This window comes from Pygoscelis adeliae, unplaced genomic scaffold, assembly GCF_000699105.1.
Source record: "Pygoscelis adeliae isolate BGI_AS28 unplaced genomic scaffold, ASM69910v1 Scaffold397, whole genome shotgun sequence".
NCBI classification, from domain to species: domain Eukaryota; kingdom Metazoa; phylum Chordata; class Aves; order Sphenisciformes; family Spheniscidae; genus Pygoscelis; species Pygoscelis adeliae.
The window spans coordinates 245,082-261,590 of record NW_008825212.1 but is presented as its reverse complement, the minus strand read 5'-3'; the positions used below and the strand labels follow the sequence as shown (position 1 = coordinate 261,590).

The window sequence follows — 16,509 nt, the reverse complement described above, 5'->3', positions numbered from 1 at the left end:
CCCCCCCCCCAACTAACCTCAGCAGCTTTCCTATGGTCATCCTCATTCTCCAGCATCCGGACATCTACTCCAAGGCAGCGAAGATAGCGCCCGAGGCCTTGCAGCATGTTATCGCAGACCACACTGAACTCCTTTGGGGAGATGGGAGCAGGGGGACACGAGGTCTCCTTTTTGGATCCTTTGCATTGCTACAGAAAGGCAAGAGATCCGTAAGCAGCAGAACAGAAGGCTGATTTCCAGTACATTTGTGTTTTGCTTCCCTGCATTCACCCGCCATGGCAAATTCAACTGTCCCCTACCACCTGTATTACAATTTCCCCCATGCTCTGCAACACCTCTAGTTCCTCCTTCATGTCCTTTCTACATTGCCCACCTACCACTTGGGCAGGAGGCAGCACATGATGGGGCTAATTCTGAATGGGGCATTCACTCACTGGCCAGCTAGCCACCCAAACCGGGGATCTGCAGCCTTTCCCTGGAGAATTACCAGCCTGGCCTTCTATGCTCTACACAGACATTCATTTTCATGAAGTCACAGAAACACACCTTCAAGACTGCTATTTCCCTATCGAATTAGACTGCAATTAATATACATGTGCCAAAGTTATGATTTGGGAAGGGGATCTGACAGACAGAGGGAGAAACAGGTAGACAAAGCAACCACGTCAGCTTTGTTATCTTCGGAAGTTTAAAAATAGGCAGTGCCTGAATTCTGTTTATTTTATTTCAAATGTCTGCTGCTGGGGGAGTTCCTGCAGTTGGAGACTTTGTCGTTGGGAAGCTCCCAGAAGTACAATAGCTAAATTCATGGAGAAGGGAAGTTATTAAGGAACCTCCAATGTTCAGCTTTGCCTCCAGGAACTTGAATGCAGCTGGGATGACTGAAGCACACAGCCACCACCTATGCAGGGCTACGCTGTCTTTGGAACCAGACAGTTACTGCAGCATTGCAGATTAACTCTGCAGGAGTTGACTCAGGCCTGGAAATGCTACGGCACACCATGCAGATACACCTGGGCTGACCATGTGAACTAGGCTCAGATCTGAGAGCTCAGTCTGTGTGATGCTGCACCTCCCAGAAGCTGGTACATGCACTCAAAGCTCTGCAGCGCTGGGTAGACTGGACTGTCATCGGCTCCTGCAAGGACCCTTACTGCATGCAGTTGTGCCCTGAGACATCGGAGTGCTGTGATAACGGATCAAGCTGACCCTTCGATGTTGAGGTACTTGGAAAACACTAACCCTGTGCTGCTGCTTCTGTTCAAACAGATGTAAAGGAGCAGCAGCTGGCTCTTAGCTAGTGTTTATTCAACGGCCAGCAATGTCATATGTAGCTTTTTTCTCATGTTTCATGCCAGCAGAGAGCAAAAAGCTTATAAAGGAGAATAGTGTCATTAGCCCCACTTCAGATAGTGGACCAGGAAACACTGGGAAAGAGAGCTTGGAGTCATGCAGGATGCAGAGTCAGGAAAAGTCTGCTTTTTTGAGTCCCAGTCCAGGTTTTACCAACTACTTCTCGCTTAATGAATCTGACCGTACAGAACACAAAGATGACCCGTGAGTTCACAAGGTAATTCAAGCCTGAAGTACTTACTTTTCCCATCTCTGCAGCAGCCAGTCAGATCTGTTGTAACATACAATATTCCTAAGCAGAGTGCTTAGGAAACTACCGAGCAGCTTTGTGTTCTACTGCCTGACTAAGACTAATGGGATACTGTACATTTACACACACTTTATAAGGAAGATCCTGCAAAGGTGGCTACAATCAATAGCATCTCAGTCCAACCATGGAAGGTAGTATTGACTTCAGGAGCTAAGTGCACAGTTGGGACTACTCAGAAGGATACACAGCCATAGTGAGTATTCTCAGTTAATAAACAAAACTGTTTTTCTGCTAATGTTTTCACAGGTGCATAAACAACCAGATGGTTGCATTTTAAAACTAAAACTTTATTACTGAGAGAGAGGGACCAGTCACATTCCAAGATACTTAAGCAGAGTCGCACAGCTCCAAGTTATGGCCAGCAGAGTTTTAAGGCTCTGTCACAACATACATTGCAGGGGAGGCCAGTCATGGAGTGTGCGGTGGTGGGCAGGGAGACAGAGACAAGCCATCGGCAGAAAGACTTTTTTGGTCGAATGTTTGTTTTTAACTTTGCAGACGTCTACTCCAGATGCAATAAAGGAGGCATTCCCAATGTGAAACCAAAGTGTAGAAGCTCAGTTAAAAGCAAAAGTAAGGAAGTCAGTTTTGAAACCTCATTGATGCAACACCTAGGCCACAGAATTCAAACTCACACCACTGAGGAAATGTGGAAGGAACATTTCTACCAGCAAGGTTAGCTGGATTCTGCCACACAGATCTGCACCAAAATTTTGTGAAGACAAACGAACCTAAAATTACAGGGAAAGCTGAACCAAGGCATGCAAAGGAGAAAGCACATCTTACCAGTAAAGGGGAGGAGCGAGGAAGATGTTTGCTGCAATAGTCCTGAGAACAGACTACAAACAGTCATGCCATGCATAGCTAATAGTATGACTGAGAGACAAGGCAACATATGATTTGCAGGGGTCTTGAGCAACATGCAGCTCTTTGAAGATGTTTACAAACCTGTCCAGAAGGTGAGGGTACTTCTTGTTTATTCAGCTGCTTCTTTGCCCTGGGTTTTATGCTTGTTTTTCCCACCAGGCTCTTAGTCAGGTCTGAACTCAGACCAAAGCTTGCTGGATCCTTACAGAGTTTCTCGTAGATCTCCAGCAAACAGTATGCATCTGAAGCTGAAAAAAATGGAATATGAGCCTCAACTGGTTTCATTCAAAAGTAAAACAGAGGTTTGCCTGATGCAAGGAAGAACCCTGGCCTTTGTAAATGCCACTGAACACAAACAACCTGTGAAGCTCCAGCTTACTAATGTCATACCCCGCACTCTTTTTACTGATTCAGTGAGCATCATAACCTAACACACGATCACAAAGAGCCAAGGCAGAGAAGCTCAAAAAGTGACAGGCCCGCTGCTGCCTCTGACTCTAACGTAATGCCAATTGTAGTGTGCCTGTTCAAACCACCACGTAAGATAGCTTCAGCCAACCCACTTTACTCCCCATTGTTACCGAGCAGCGGCTTGCCCATGGTTTATTACCGCATCTCAGCTATGGGAACATAACTTCCCCATTAGTTGTAATATCTTAAAAAGTAATAACCGAGTTGTTTGCAATCACCTGCCCACACACACTGCCATGCGGCCTCTGTTCCTTGCAGCAGGAACTGTCTAAGTCTCCAAGCCAGTTTTACAAGTCCTGGTGACTGACTTTTGTGGGAACTGTGTCAGCTTCAAGGATAGCTGAATTTAACAAAGGGCTAGTTCGCTTCAGTAGACTGTCCTTTGATGCCTCAGGAAAAGATTTAGTCCCAGACTTCTGACTCTGGGGTAATCAGCAATAAACTACACTGGTCCCTCCACAGTACCGATTCTGTGCTGCAGTTTCTGACACCATGTCTACCCATTTTTAACCCTGCTCTAACAAGCACTTCACTATGACAAATGAATACAGCCCAGAAAGGCTGTGAAATGAGGTAGAAGGAAGTGGACTTTCTTCCTTTCAGTTACTGAGAGGAGTTTCCACTGAGGTGATGTTTCATCAGACAAAATCTGCAAAGCACAGGAATTTTTTCATAAGGGAAATAATGAATCACTGGACAGTTTAAACTTCAACCATTAAAGCCATGTCTGCAAAAGGACAAACATAACATGCGCTGGCTTCTCTGAACAGGAACTAATCTGCAAAGCCATTTTCTTTGTTTGCTACTTAACAATTTTCCTGGTGACACAGAACAGACAAACACAGCCTGTAACGGACAATCTGTAGCACCTTGCCCCAGAGTCAGTGACCAGACCTGCATAGAGGATCTGTTCCTCCCGGAGAGGCCGTTTCTCCCAGTTAGACAGCTGCTCTGTTTTATCTAGAGGTTTCCCCAGCACATGTTGCACCAAGAGGCTGAGTCCTTTCTCTGGCTGCCTGAACCCTCTATCCTTGTAGCTCTGCTCCGGGGACGGTACATCGACCTTCCGGCCACCCTTCTTCCAGTCAATGGAGCTCTTCTGCAGCTGATGGAAAGAAAAAGATATAAAACACATGGCTATAAAACAACTTCCACAACACCTCCTATTCCAGTGGGTGGGGCCATGCAGCAACCCTATCTTTTTTATCTCTTGCCTGGCATATTGAATCCCGTTGTCTCAGACAAGGGCTGGGATGGCATTAGATATATACGGCATCCGGTTATTTGTTTAACAAACACACTTGCGGGAAAGAAATCTGTTTCATAGCCAGGGAAGGAAAAAAAGTGCATTGTCGTACAGCATTGCATCAGAGCAGTGGGGCTGTGACTGTGACTTCTCAGAGGTTTGCAGGGTGCTCAGCCATGCTGGAGGCTGTTGGGCACCAACTCAATAAAAGAACAGCAGCAGTAGTTCAGCACCTTTCTCCTCCTAGTTCCAGTGAGAAAAAGTATTCCTGTAACACAGTGGGCAACGGCCTTTCTGCAGTTGCCATTTCTCAGATTAAACTGAGGCAATAGCTGTCGGCAGGTACTTCAGACCCTGCAGCACTTCCCAGGTTAAGCTATCAGTCCCAAAGATCTGGGTTCACCCCAACCCACAGCCTTAAACACACTCTAAATTTTACCCGTTAAAATGGTGGCCCTTAACATTTCTGCAGACGGATAAAAACTACTGTGTGCAAACCCAGAGACAGCTGTACTTCAGCTGAACAGAAATTCCTGTACTGAATCTACCAGCAGCCCTCCTACGAACATTACGAGTTCTCTACAAATCATTAACTCCATAATATCCGCTTCAATACTGCATGATCTTGGAATATCAGAATTTCTACAATAATTTACTCTTACCGAGTTCACGTATGACTTGTGCTCAGAAATTTTGTCCTATCTGAATGGAGCTATGTCTCCATTTCAATTGCTTTTTCATAGCTTTTATAAAGGCGATGAAAAAAGTTATTAGTATATCAAGCTCTAACTTTTTAGTTGATGAAAACCAAATGCTTCTGTCTTTCTTTACAGAATCACATTACCCTCAAAACCACAAGCGGAAAAGGTCTATTTACTCATTTAGCCATCTCCCTGCCAATACAGAATACAAAAAGACAATGCTGTGAATTCATGACAGTTATCTATGAGCACACGCAGGAGACACAGTATTCCCTGTCTTCATGTGTTCATCCTTACTTGTTTGTCTACTGTGAGTAGGTCCACCACACCTTGTGCTTGCTTATCCGTGCCTTTCAAAGCAGACCACGTGGCTGCAAGGCTGCTAAGGTCTCCAGATATCCCATAACCTAGAGAAAAAAAGAGCACAAATCACACAGGTAGGAAAACTCAAATCATGGCTAATGCACCGCAGCTTTTTCTAGTTCAGACTTAAAATGCTGACAATATATTTATAAACATTAGTGGAAGGACTGTTCAGATAGGGAACAAGGCAAACTCCCGTCTCTCCTGTTCCTAAGAGATACTCTTGCAGATCAAGATTGGGAGAGAAGAGGTGGATGAAAAATGCTGAGTTTAAGATCAACTTACTTAAAATCTGCTAGGTCAGTGAAAGGCAATTATGAATTTGCCCTTGAACTCTGGGTTTAACAACTCCTGTCAAAAGCCTCCAGACAGAATCTAAAAGCAGGTATGGTAAGACAGAGAGCTCTGGTGTCCGGCACAGCGGCTTTGGGACAGGGCCAGCAAATCCAGAAAGCTCTGGATGGCAGACTTTCTGAGACCTCTGAAGGTTGGGTGCAAGTCAGGGTTTAGTATGGAACTAAGACAATCCCAAGTCCGAGGGGTGAGGCTAAATCAAAAATCTTGGGTCTGACCTGAAATGGGGAGACATTTCTATCATTCCCAGTTACACTGGTCACCCTGCTTCCTGGCATGGCAGTATTTGAATACCCAGGGCTACAAAAGCTGGTTCTGTGATACGTGGATTTAGAGAATGACAACCCCAAGAGGATCTAGGAGTTACACAAAATAAGCTGTGTAAAGACCCGAGGTGGGGAGAAGAGATGCATGTTACCTAGTTTAGTGATGGCTGCATCTGAATAGAGCATCTGGATGAAATGGGGAAGCTTCTCCTTCTCACCCTCCGTCTCAGCTTGCTCGAGGAGCCGTGGCAAGTCAAGCAGGAACACCTCATCCTTCAGAGCGAGTTGAAGGAGGGAGACACGGGGCTTCCCGACCATGCCGAATGAAGGCCTCCACTCCATGTCAATGCCAACAACCTGCCCAGGCTGCAACGCAGACAAATGCTTTCTTCACTTAGAGACTGTCTATGCTTGAAAGTAGCCTGGACAGTCCCTGTCCAGAACACAAGCATTTCCTTTCCAACAACTGCATCTCTTTGCTAGTGTGCAAACAGCTACAGAGACAAGTAACTTTCGCAGCACACCTGAGTTACCCCTGCGGGGACCTTTCCTGGCATAACAATTCCCACCACGTTCCCCAGATCAGACAAGCCTAAAGGAAGCAGCTGTTCTCGACCTGGGGAGGGAGACATTTGATGGCAGTGGCCCACATACAACCCTGCGTACCAGCCTGCTACGGAGTTTCTGCTCCTTGACCCTGCAAAGTAAATACCAGTCACACTCACCTGCAGCACCTTTTCCCAGCACTGCAGTGTCTCCTCCCATGTCTGCAGGAAGTGAATATTTGCCCGTGGAATTGGAAGCTGGTAATAGTCCTTCTTCTTACTCTCTTCATAATTATCTGCTTTTGCGGCATCTTCTACCCTACACAGAATCAGATGCAACAGATTTAAGCCATGCAATGAGAGGGAATCCTGGACTGGAGGAACATCAGGAAGTCTTAAGCCCCTTATTTCACCCTGGCCCTCTATTTCCCCATGCCACTCAACTCTTTCTCTTACCCTCTCTCTCCTCATTTTCCCTGTAATCGCAGACTCTTTCATCTTGATTCATCCTCTCTTTTTATTCCTATCGCAGAAATGGCACTGTATCCGAGACCTCACCACGCACATGCACTGTATCCACTGCAGAGAACACCCAAACCAAAACACTTGCTGGAGTCAGAGTCCCAAGCTCTGTCCTCAATGCTCAGCTCTCTTTCCCAGAACTGATGCGACTTGGATGACAAAGTTGGGCAGCTGTTTCCACATTCAGAGACAACACATTTTAGATTTACTGCTTTTTGCCCTCGAGGTTAACATGAAAGTCTGCTAGCTCCCACGGTATAATACATGACAGAGAAGTCAGCTCTGACCAGCACTGTGTCCAAACAGGAGCTTCACACTTCCCCACAGCATAAACTGGCTCAGAAAGAGACTCTCAGACTGCTCCACACCAAGGTCACTACCAGCTGGGAACGGGTGAATCTGCCTCATCATTTTATAGTGCAATGGCTTGGGAAGGCTTCATGAAGCTCCCTGATGCTATCCAGCTTCTTCTCCTCCATCCCCTTCCCTGTAAAATGTCTGCACAGGTTGCACAAGAACATTTGTCCTACATTGCACAGGTATGAAATGAGAAAAGTTCAGAAATGAAGTTTCAAAGCCTATATTTAGGGGAAGACAGCCAGCTGAACCCACCGAGCGAGTGCCTTGCTTGTGCTACTCCCTCCATTTGGGTTTCAGATGGCACCACACAGAGAAATTCAGTATCTGTGTATTAATACCCTGGGAATGTTGGAAGATGCCTGCAGAAATGAGCTAACTGATTTCCTACAACAGGATCTTACACAGCACATTTTCTTTTCAGAATGCAGCAGAGTCTCTTGAAATGGCCTTGTAACTGGAAGGTCAGCATATTGCTGTGGTGTCTCAGCCAGATGATGCAATCAGAGGAAAAGAAACTAATAAAAAATATCCAGCTATTTTGGACATATCACAAATTTCTGGATAGTCTCTTTCCCACAGAGACTTGAAATGGTTTATTATTTGAGAAACTATTTACTAACCTTATGTTTAGGGGACTGTGTGACTAATTCTGTGGCATAGCAGCTTTCACTGTACAAACACTCTTTTCCGTGGGTTTGTGTGCATGGGGAAGTCAATATTTGTGTAAAATATTTAATGAAGGTGTGCAGTCTCAGGTCTCCAGGAATATTCTCACCTGCAGCATTCAGGAACTGCATGCGATGTGACCAGTGGCAGAGATGATGTCATTTATATGCTGGTACCACCTTGTTCTCTACAGCGTGAACACCCTCTCTGGGAACCTGCTGCTTTGTTAGCTCAATAAATAAGGCAGACAGACTGTTTTATTAGGTTCCATGGCTCCGCTGATTTTATAGCAGCTACTGCAGCAGGTATCATGACTGGATGAGTAAACTGGGGCACAAAGGGTTTTACTCATCTGTCACAACTCCTCATGAACGGCAGAGCACATCCTAATCGGCATGCCTTCACTCCACCCATACACAACACAGGATTCCCAGAGCAGAGAGACGTAGTGATGTTTTTCATCTTTCTAGACGCACAGAATCTGTGGCTAAGTCACACTCCTGTTAACCACCCCTTTGTGTTTCAAGGGATTACACCTCATGCAAAAACCTTCTGGCTCCCAACTGGCGGCTGGTGCAGCTTCAGGAGGGAGGAGGAGGGCAGCTCCAGCAATGCATCAGAGCTAAGCAGAAGCATGTCCTAGACAGACAAGAGTTTCCTGTGCTCCAAGAAAGCCATGTACCATCTGGAGAAGTGGGCCTTTGCAGACAGTGTTTCAAGGGTGATTACATCTGTGTCACATTTCCTGAGGTTACATGGGGCTCGAATATGAACTAGTGCAGACTGCACTAGGAGAAAGATCAGATCCATGAAGCTCAGCACATGAACTGTTCAAGGCCATCTGTGAGACCCTCCCAAAATCATCAGCATTAAAAAATAATAATAATACACCGTGTTCTTATTCACCTTCTACGTAATTCAAGTTAGTCCAATCTATGCTCCAAAAAAACAATTTTTAGTTATGAAAGCTGCAGTTTTTGCATAAACACCTCTTCCAGGAGATGGAAATTTGCTGTAATGTTAAAGACAACAAACCTGATGATAAACCTGTCAGAGCAGGTAACCTTGCTCAGTCTCAGGCTTGGTCTTCTTAAAATGGTCTCCTTATCCCCTAGTGAGGTGTTGGCATTAACCAGGCAGCCAGTGACAGATCCTAACTGTTAGCTGAGTTCATTATTCTGACATATGACACCAGTAGGAAAGTCCTGCGCTAAGAACATACGGTAAAAGGAAGCACCCAAATCATCTGCATACAACTGCACGCTCTGCAGCAACAGGCGAAAGCCCCAGACCACGCGAGGTAGCAGATGAGCATGGGCATGCAGACTCGTGCAACAGCCATGCCAAGAGGGACCCTGCCTCTGCTTCTCACACCGAGAGCACGGCGCTGAAAGCGAAATACTTGCTACCCAGGGATCATTGACTCATTGACTTTCTGCTGGCTTTATTCCTCCCCAAACAGGCAATGTACGATGTCCTCATCAACTCCTCCTGGGCACACAGTCCATTTCAAATCAGATTCAGTTTTTCATCATATACACTGAGAAGTTGAGCTCCATATAGGAAGTTACTCCCTCGTATTACAGGCTTCAAGGGCTATGTTTGCAGGATGCTAAAGATATGAGCTATCAGCTTGCACAAAGTTGTAAATAGTTACCTCCCAGGAGTGGTCAAGATTTTCCCACAAACTTTCCTCTAATCTCACCTGGCTTCTGAACTAGAAACACCAATCTCCATGCTAAAAAAAAAAACCCAACATATTTCACCAGTGAGGGTAAGAGAGACATCAGGCAAATGGTGCCAAGTCCAGTCAAGCACAACACCCTGCAATAAGGTGACTGATGTGTACAACAATGGAAGAGTCCTAAGGAACCCAAAAATTATCACTGCTTCCTCTCTTCTGTTTTTGACAAAAGCCTTGACTCTACCTGGAAACACATGATTCCTCCTTGTATGACAGCAAGGCTTTGAGCTATGCTGCACTCCAACCACACAGCCCAGAGCTCTCCTGAATTTGCATTGAGCATTCAGGGATAAGTCCTCTTGTGTGCACAGAATCCAATTAGATGAATTCCTGCACATGAATGAGCAGAGAAAATGCTGCTTGATTGTAGCAGACCAGCAAGGTGACTGCGTAATTACTCTGAACCCAAGGACTGTGGTAGCCTGAAGCCTTGCAGGAGTTTGGCTCACGAACACGTGTGGCTACTGGGCTGTGTGTTGATGGGACTACCAGCCAGACCTCATCCAGCCCGAGGTTCCAGATCTCCTGTGCAGTCCTGGGTGAGATCCTAACAGGACCCTCATGCAGTATCATCTGCAAGCTCTGCAGTTCCTCAAGACTTGCAGTAGCCTGCATATGTGCAGGCTTTTCTGCAGGGAAAAAAAAGGTTTAAAAAAGGGTGTCAAACATGGCTATCTCTGAATAATTTGCTTAAACATCTCGTGGACAGAGTCACTGAAGCATGGCAGATACACCATCACTCATGTGAGTATAAAAGTGAGTTATTGGGGCTCAGCAAATCATTTGCATTGAGTCATTTTTTCAAATACAGCCCTTCTTCCTCTACACAGCATAGCTGAGCAACTGCCTGGGATATTGTTGCATGAAGAGGATGACCTTGGGCCAGCACAGAATACCCAGAACCAGAACTACAACGCCCTGGTACTCCTCCAGATCTAGCTTGCTGTGGGGATCAGACAGCTCCTAGCAGTTAAGGTGGCTATGTGTGCCTTCCTAAATTTTGAGCCTCTTCTCAACTTCGCACAGCTTTGTCTACACACAGCATGGAACCTGGCCATCCTCTTCCCTCCATCCTTCCCCTCTGCTCCTCCTACATCAGCAGGTTCACAGAGATCCTTGACTGGGGCTGTTTGCACAGTTCTGTGCACTTGAAATCAAGGAGTTGTAAGAACCCTTCTTAATATAAGGCTTTTTCAATTCTTTTTTTGTACCTCTGCCTTTGTACTCTTGTTTCAAGTCATGCAACAGGATGAAGCTCCCATCAGGAGAGGAACTGCAGCTACTGCAGGCTAATCTGCTGCATACAACATGGGGGTCCCAAAGCAGGAGAGGAACCATGGCACTGTGTTATTGGGATTGCATTAGAGGAAGAAAAGGGGACAGAGGCTAATTAGGGGGCTAAAGGCTTCTTAAGCTCACTTGGTAAATTTGTGCCAGAGAGTCTGGTTTTAACCCAAATTCAATTAATGCAACTCTTCTGGCATCTGACCCCAAATGTCAAAAATTCCCATTACTTCTGAAAGCTTTGGATGAGGCAAAAATTACAGACTGGGATGAAAAATGGCTTATGAGCTGTCAAAGGAGGAAGAAAATAAATACAATTAGAAAAAATTAAGGAACTTTGAAATTCTTTTCTTGGCCGTAAGTCTCCTAAAAGGCATTAAACCAGATTACAGTACAGTGGGGGATGCAGAGTATATAGAAAACTTTGACAGACATGTAATCAACTCAGTAAAACAGACGCATATTCAGATCCTACCCACATCATTTCATTTGCGCTGTTGATCTGGCAGAGGGAGTCTGAAGACCCCTCTGCGGCCTGAAGCAACCTCATACAGCTTCTAAGTACTCAGGAGTGAGTTTAAAATGTACCTTTCACAGACATTTCCAGGCTTATGAAAGCAAATGTAGCATGTACATGGCCAACATGTAATCTGAGTAAATTGAGGAAGTTTTTGCAAAATTATCTCCCCAAGGAAGCATTGTGGCAGATTATTTTAAGCAAATATGTAGTCCTTGTATGATAAGTAATCTACATTGAAAAAGCACGAAACAGAGTATTTACCTCTCTTGGATCTGAAGCTTTTGAAGCTCATCAGCCACTCCATAAGGTAGCATCTCCTTGGGCAAATTGCAGCGTTGTGCCCATCTTGCCGCTGTGTTCAAATCACAGTAACTGATTAGTAACTGTATCAGGTGCCCTTGAAGCCATCGATTCTCTCCAACTGTACTCTGAAAGAGGAATCAAGGGTGAAGGAAGACTGTCAGTGCAATTTCCATCATGGGTGTTTCTACCCCCTCTCAGGAGACAGCATCCTCCAGGGGGTCCTGGACAAGTGCAGAAAGGAGGAAGAATCCCCCCACTGCAGGAGTGATTTTGTTCAAACCCAGTGAGTGCTGCACTTCTCTGCCAAGAGATGAAGAGCACATACTTTAACTGAGAGCTCATCAGGGTACTTGGGTCCCCTGGACAGCATGGCTATTTGTTCAGGGAACACCACTTTGCAGGTGCAATGCAGAGAAACAAGGGTAAAACAATACCATTTAGCCTGACTGATGACTAGCATATTATTGCTCAGATACTGATTATATTAAGCAAAATCAGAACCAGTGACTGACCAGACAGTAAAGGTCTTTGGGCTCGTTAGGCAGGTAATTATGGAAAGGCTAAGAGTTTGGATTGGTTTAGTCCCATTTTGTGCCTGTACCTAGCCCTGAAGTGATGCTGTGACTTAATGCCCTCGGAGAGGCAATAGGATGGCTTAGTCTCTCTCCAGGTAAGACAGTAGCATGGGGTCTCATCCAGCCTTGGGAGCATTTGGACGAGTAATTAGGATTGCCAGTCACACATGCGTTACACGTAGGACACATCAGCAAAGCTTTCCTGAGTGACAGACTTTGGTGTTCACAGGGAGGAAAAGGCTCGCTCATCAGCCTACAGCCCATCTGCACACACCACTGTGAAAACAGGAGCACCAGGTTCCGCCTCCAGCAGCATGCAACAGCACACTGTGCGGACAGACATCTTGTGCTACCAGCACGGGCCCAGCCGGCACTGCGGATGGGGTCCAGGGTGTGAGTGGTGTCACCCTGCATCAGAAATAGGTTGTACAAAATGTACTCTGAAAGTCCTGCTTTATATGATCCTCCACTGATCATAGGAGGAACCCGGAGCAGTTGCTCCAGCTGTGAAGAACTAGGGTTGGGTGCAAGAAATTCTTCCCTTTGTGTCTATTCAAGGCCTCTGTGGATGTGACAACTGGATTATTGCTTCAGCCGTATGGACAAACACAACGATCTCAGGTGTCGCTGTAGGAGCCTGCGTTACATGCACCTGCAAACAGTTTAGGATGTTCCCCCTTCCCAGCTGTTCTCTGGCGGAAGCGAACGTGCGCCTGCGCCTCGGCACGCTGCAGAGCCTGGGGGCACAAGCGCAAACTCACGGCTGCCTGTGGTTTAAGCCCAAATACCTAGCTGTGAGCCAGAGTGGCTGGAGCATGGCACGCTGCCCACCCCGGCATGAGGGAGCAGCTATTGGCAAGGGGCAGGGCAGACAAATAGAGCCCATAACAGTCTCCACTGCCACAGCTGGATTCACCAAAGCTCTTTTGCTTGTTCACCCTGTTGGCGGATGCAGGTGTAAGAGGAAATATAAACACCACGACACCGACAGTCACGACAGCTACATGGGGGTGGGAATAACCCTCTCCTGCTGCCCAGCCAACCCACCTGCGCTTGCAAATATCCCAGAGCCACTGCAGCCAGATCAGCAACTCACTCCTCTTGCCAGACTGATTTACTCATGGATCTGCCGTAGAAGTTAATATTGTCAAGAAAACTTAATTGCTAAAACAAGTTGAAACTCTGCATGGTGGATCAGGATCTGTAGCTACGTGGCTATACTGCTGCTGGCACTACCAACAAGTATTTCTCAGTGTAGTGAAATGCTCAGATACGTACTTAAAGTCCATCCCCACCCTCCACACATGCCACTGCCATCTCTCCTTCGCTGCCCACCAAGCAGTGCTTGCAGGGTCAGAGTCTGCTCCCAGGGACTGCAGGCACCTTGCTCCTTCTCCACTGCATGTACAAACAGAGCCCAGCTGGGTTGGTAGGCTGGGGCCATGGGGCCTCATTCCTCACATTCTTTCGGTAACTAAAAGGTGAGAAGTTGTCTTCAAAGCAGACACCCTGCACAGAGATCAGGAAACAAACCTGTTGATGGCCCGAAGGTAAAAGGGAAGGAAAAAAAGAAAGCAAGAAAGAAAAAAAGAATGACCCACCCCATAGAGGTGCAGGAGGGGGTGGAGGCTTGGAAGAAAAGCCACAGGGAAGTTTGGCAGCCCAGGTAGCACACACGAGAAGCCAGCCGGCTCATAAAAACTGCTGCCTCAGCACTAAGTCTGCACCCCTGTAACTCTGCCAAATGCCAAACCACATTTCTTCTCATGGATATGTGGAGGAATATTTTTACTGCTGCTCCTAAGAGGTTGGTGGCACAGCAAAGAGCCAGTGTCAGCGGGACGCAGGTCCAGCAGCTAACCAGGGGCTCAGTTACGGGAGAGAAGCAGAAGAGGGAACCGAGGGAAGGGGCAGAGCACGAAAGGATAAGCTATCATGTTAATGCTTCTTGCCCTCTACATTTCCTCCCGAATCTCTCCTCCCGGCCATGCCAGTCCTGATACTTTGTGCATCTCTTGCATCTCTGCCTTATGCAACTGAGCTCAGCCAAGCACCTAACACGTGAAGGAGGCTTGAATAACTGCTCCTGCCACAAATGCCAAGCCACTTCTCAGTGTCCTTCCCAAAAATAACATATTTTTTTATTAACATCACAGAGCAATTCCCTCTTCTAGCTTCCCCTGTGTCCACCCTATTGTCTTGCTGCCTTTCTTCTAGAACACAAAGTCTTTGGGGTTGGATCTCTCTTCAGTTCACCCAGAGTCAATTCTTAATAAATCTCATTATGTAAGCTTTATTTCTGGAAATAATGAGGTGCAGATTTTTTTTTTTTTTATTTTAATGATAACAGATTTATTCTTTCAACCACAAAAACAACTCTGGAAAGAAGGTTAATCTCTGCAGAGATATTACATCTTGCATTCTGAAATGGAAAGTAGCTTTGTTTGTTTTTTACTGAAAAAAACCAACATTGCTATAAAGGGGAAAGGCTTCCACCGCAACAGCTTTGCAAGAAGCAAGAATGTGGAAACTTTGGCCCCAGAAGATGTGGGCACAGATGCAGAGACAAATGTTTCACTAGGGATGACATTTCATGCATTTTGTTTTCAGTAAATGAACACTTTTCAAGAGGAAACTGGCACAGTTGTTCTGATCAACATCAGCAGCACCTCCGAGCAGGAGAAGATTATATATACCGTGAGGCTTGTTTATATCCCTCTCTGAATTCTAGACATATCATACGTTCTTTAATCCATAGGTGCACACAAAAACTCCTGACACCAACAATAACCCATGATTAAAGCTTTCCAAAATGACTGCTGCAGATTACCTACCCGTAAATCCTGTTCTTACCCAGCCGAATGCTTTACAAAGCTCACAACAACCAGTGCAAAGCAACCTTAGGAATGTCCTCATCTTAACCCATGGCATCAGGAATTCCTCCATTGTTATCAATAATTTTGGATCCAACTATCCAATATCTTCTTTGGAAGTCACCCTAGCCAACCCTAGATTACTTTTATCTGTATGTGTTAAGTTGCATTTCTGTCCGCTACAATTCTCCGCTTTCCCTCAGTATCTTTTACCCGAGAGTGAAGTTATTCACACCAGTGACACTGGCTATTTGCAGAGTCAGATTTTAATTTAACTTTTGAATGTCTTGGCCAATTTCCCCTGTTCTCAAGTGCTTCCAGAATCAACAAAAAAAATCCTGTTAGTGTAGATAAAATGTCAAGTAGAATATTTTAGAGCCAGCAACTTTAAAAGGGAAAAAAGAAACCTGGACTTTGAAAGGACAAAACCACTGTAAGCAGTGGAGGACACCAACAGCATTTCTAAATTCACTGCGGTGCTGCAGGTACTGTGCAGGCACCTTTATTTAAAGATTCCCTAGAACATCCTACTGCGTTAGTTTCATTGTTACTTCATTTTATTTGTGCTCGAGATTTCTGTTTTGAAGTTAGCATCATTTGTACTATATGGAGAGATGCTGCAGTAGTATGTCATCATTAGTAAGTCATTGAAGGGAAGTCCCTTATGCATGAGACTGGAGCTGGGACCCTCAGTGCCAGCTCAGACCAGGGGTCACAACCTGTTCCGTGAGAGAAGGGGGATCCTGACTTCTGGATATCTTACATAGATGGCACTCGGATAAAAGACGCCAACTTTACCCACACTCACTTCTGAACAGGGTTTCTTGTGAAAGCAGCAGGCCACTCACCCATGGTCAATGCACAAAGACAGAAGCATGAGAAAGCCGTGCTTTCGCACCACTTGAGCTGTTCTCTGGCTCACAGGCACTGGCTACTCAGATGCACTAATTTATGAACTGAAGAAGAACAAAATAGCCTCCATTCATATCCCAGAAGACTGACTTTCAGATAGCAATCAGTGCGTCATTGACAGAGCCACACTTCAGTGTTCTGGAGGCCATTACCACATCAATGGCAGGGAAGTGGTCTTTCTTCTCTCTCTCAACAAAGCTTTGGCAATGTGGCTCCCTGGGGCATGTTCACACTACCTAGCTTCAGCTTTGTGAATCAGGAGACTCAGCTTCCC

At 45.8% G+C, this 16,509-nt stretch overlaps 1 protein-coding gene across 1 annotated transcript in view; it reads right to left on the bottom strand.

Moving 5' to 3' along the window:
* The window catches only part of EXD3 (exonuclease 3'-5' domain containing 3), a 292,428-nt gene that overhangs the window by 145,848 nt on the left and 130,071 nt on the right, over positions 1–16,509 (bottom strand). Inside the window, exons 11-17 of the mRNA XM_009329052.1 lie at positions 11,834–12,000; positions 6,657–6,795; positions 6,084–6,297; positions 5,246–5,355; positions 3,896–4,106; positions 2,612–2,778; positions 18–188 (exon numbers count right to left, since the gene is read on the bottom strand). Coding sequence (XP_009327327.1) covers positions 18–188; positions 2,612–2,778; positions 3,896–4,106; positions 5,246–5,355; positions 6,084–6,297; positions 6,657–6,795; positions 11,834–12,000 — 1,179 coding nt within the window. The remainder of the gene's footprint in view (positions 1–17; positions 189–2,611; positions 2,779–3,895; positions 4,107–5,245; positions 5,356–6,083; positions 6,298–6,656; positions 6,796–11,833; positions 12,001–16,509) is intronic.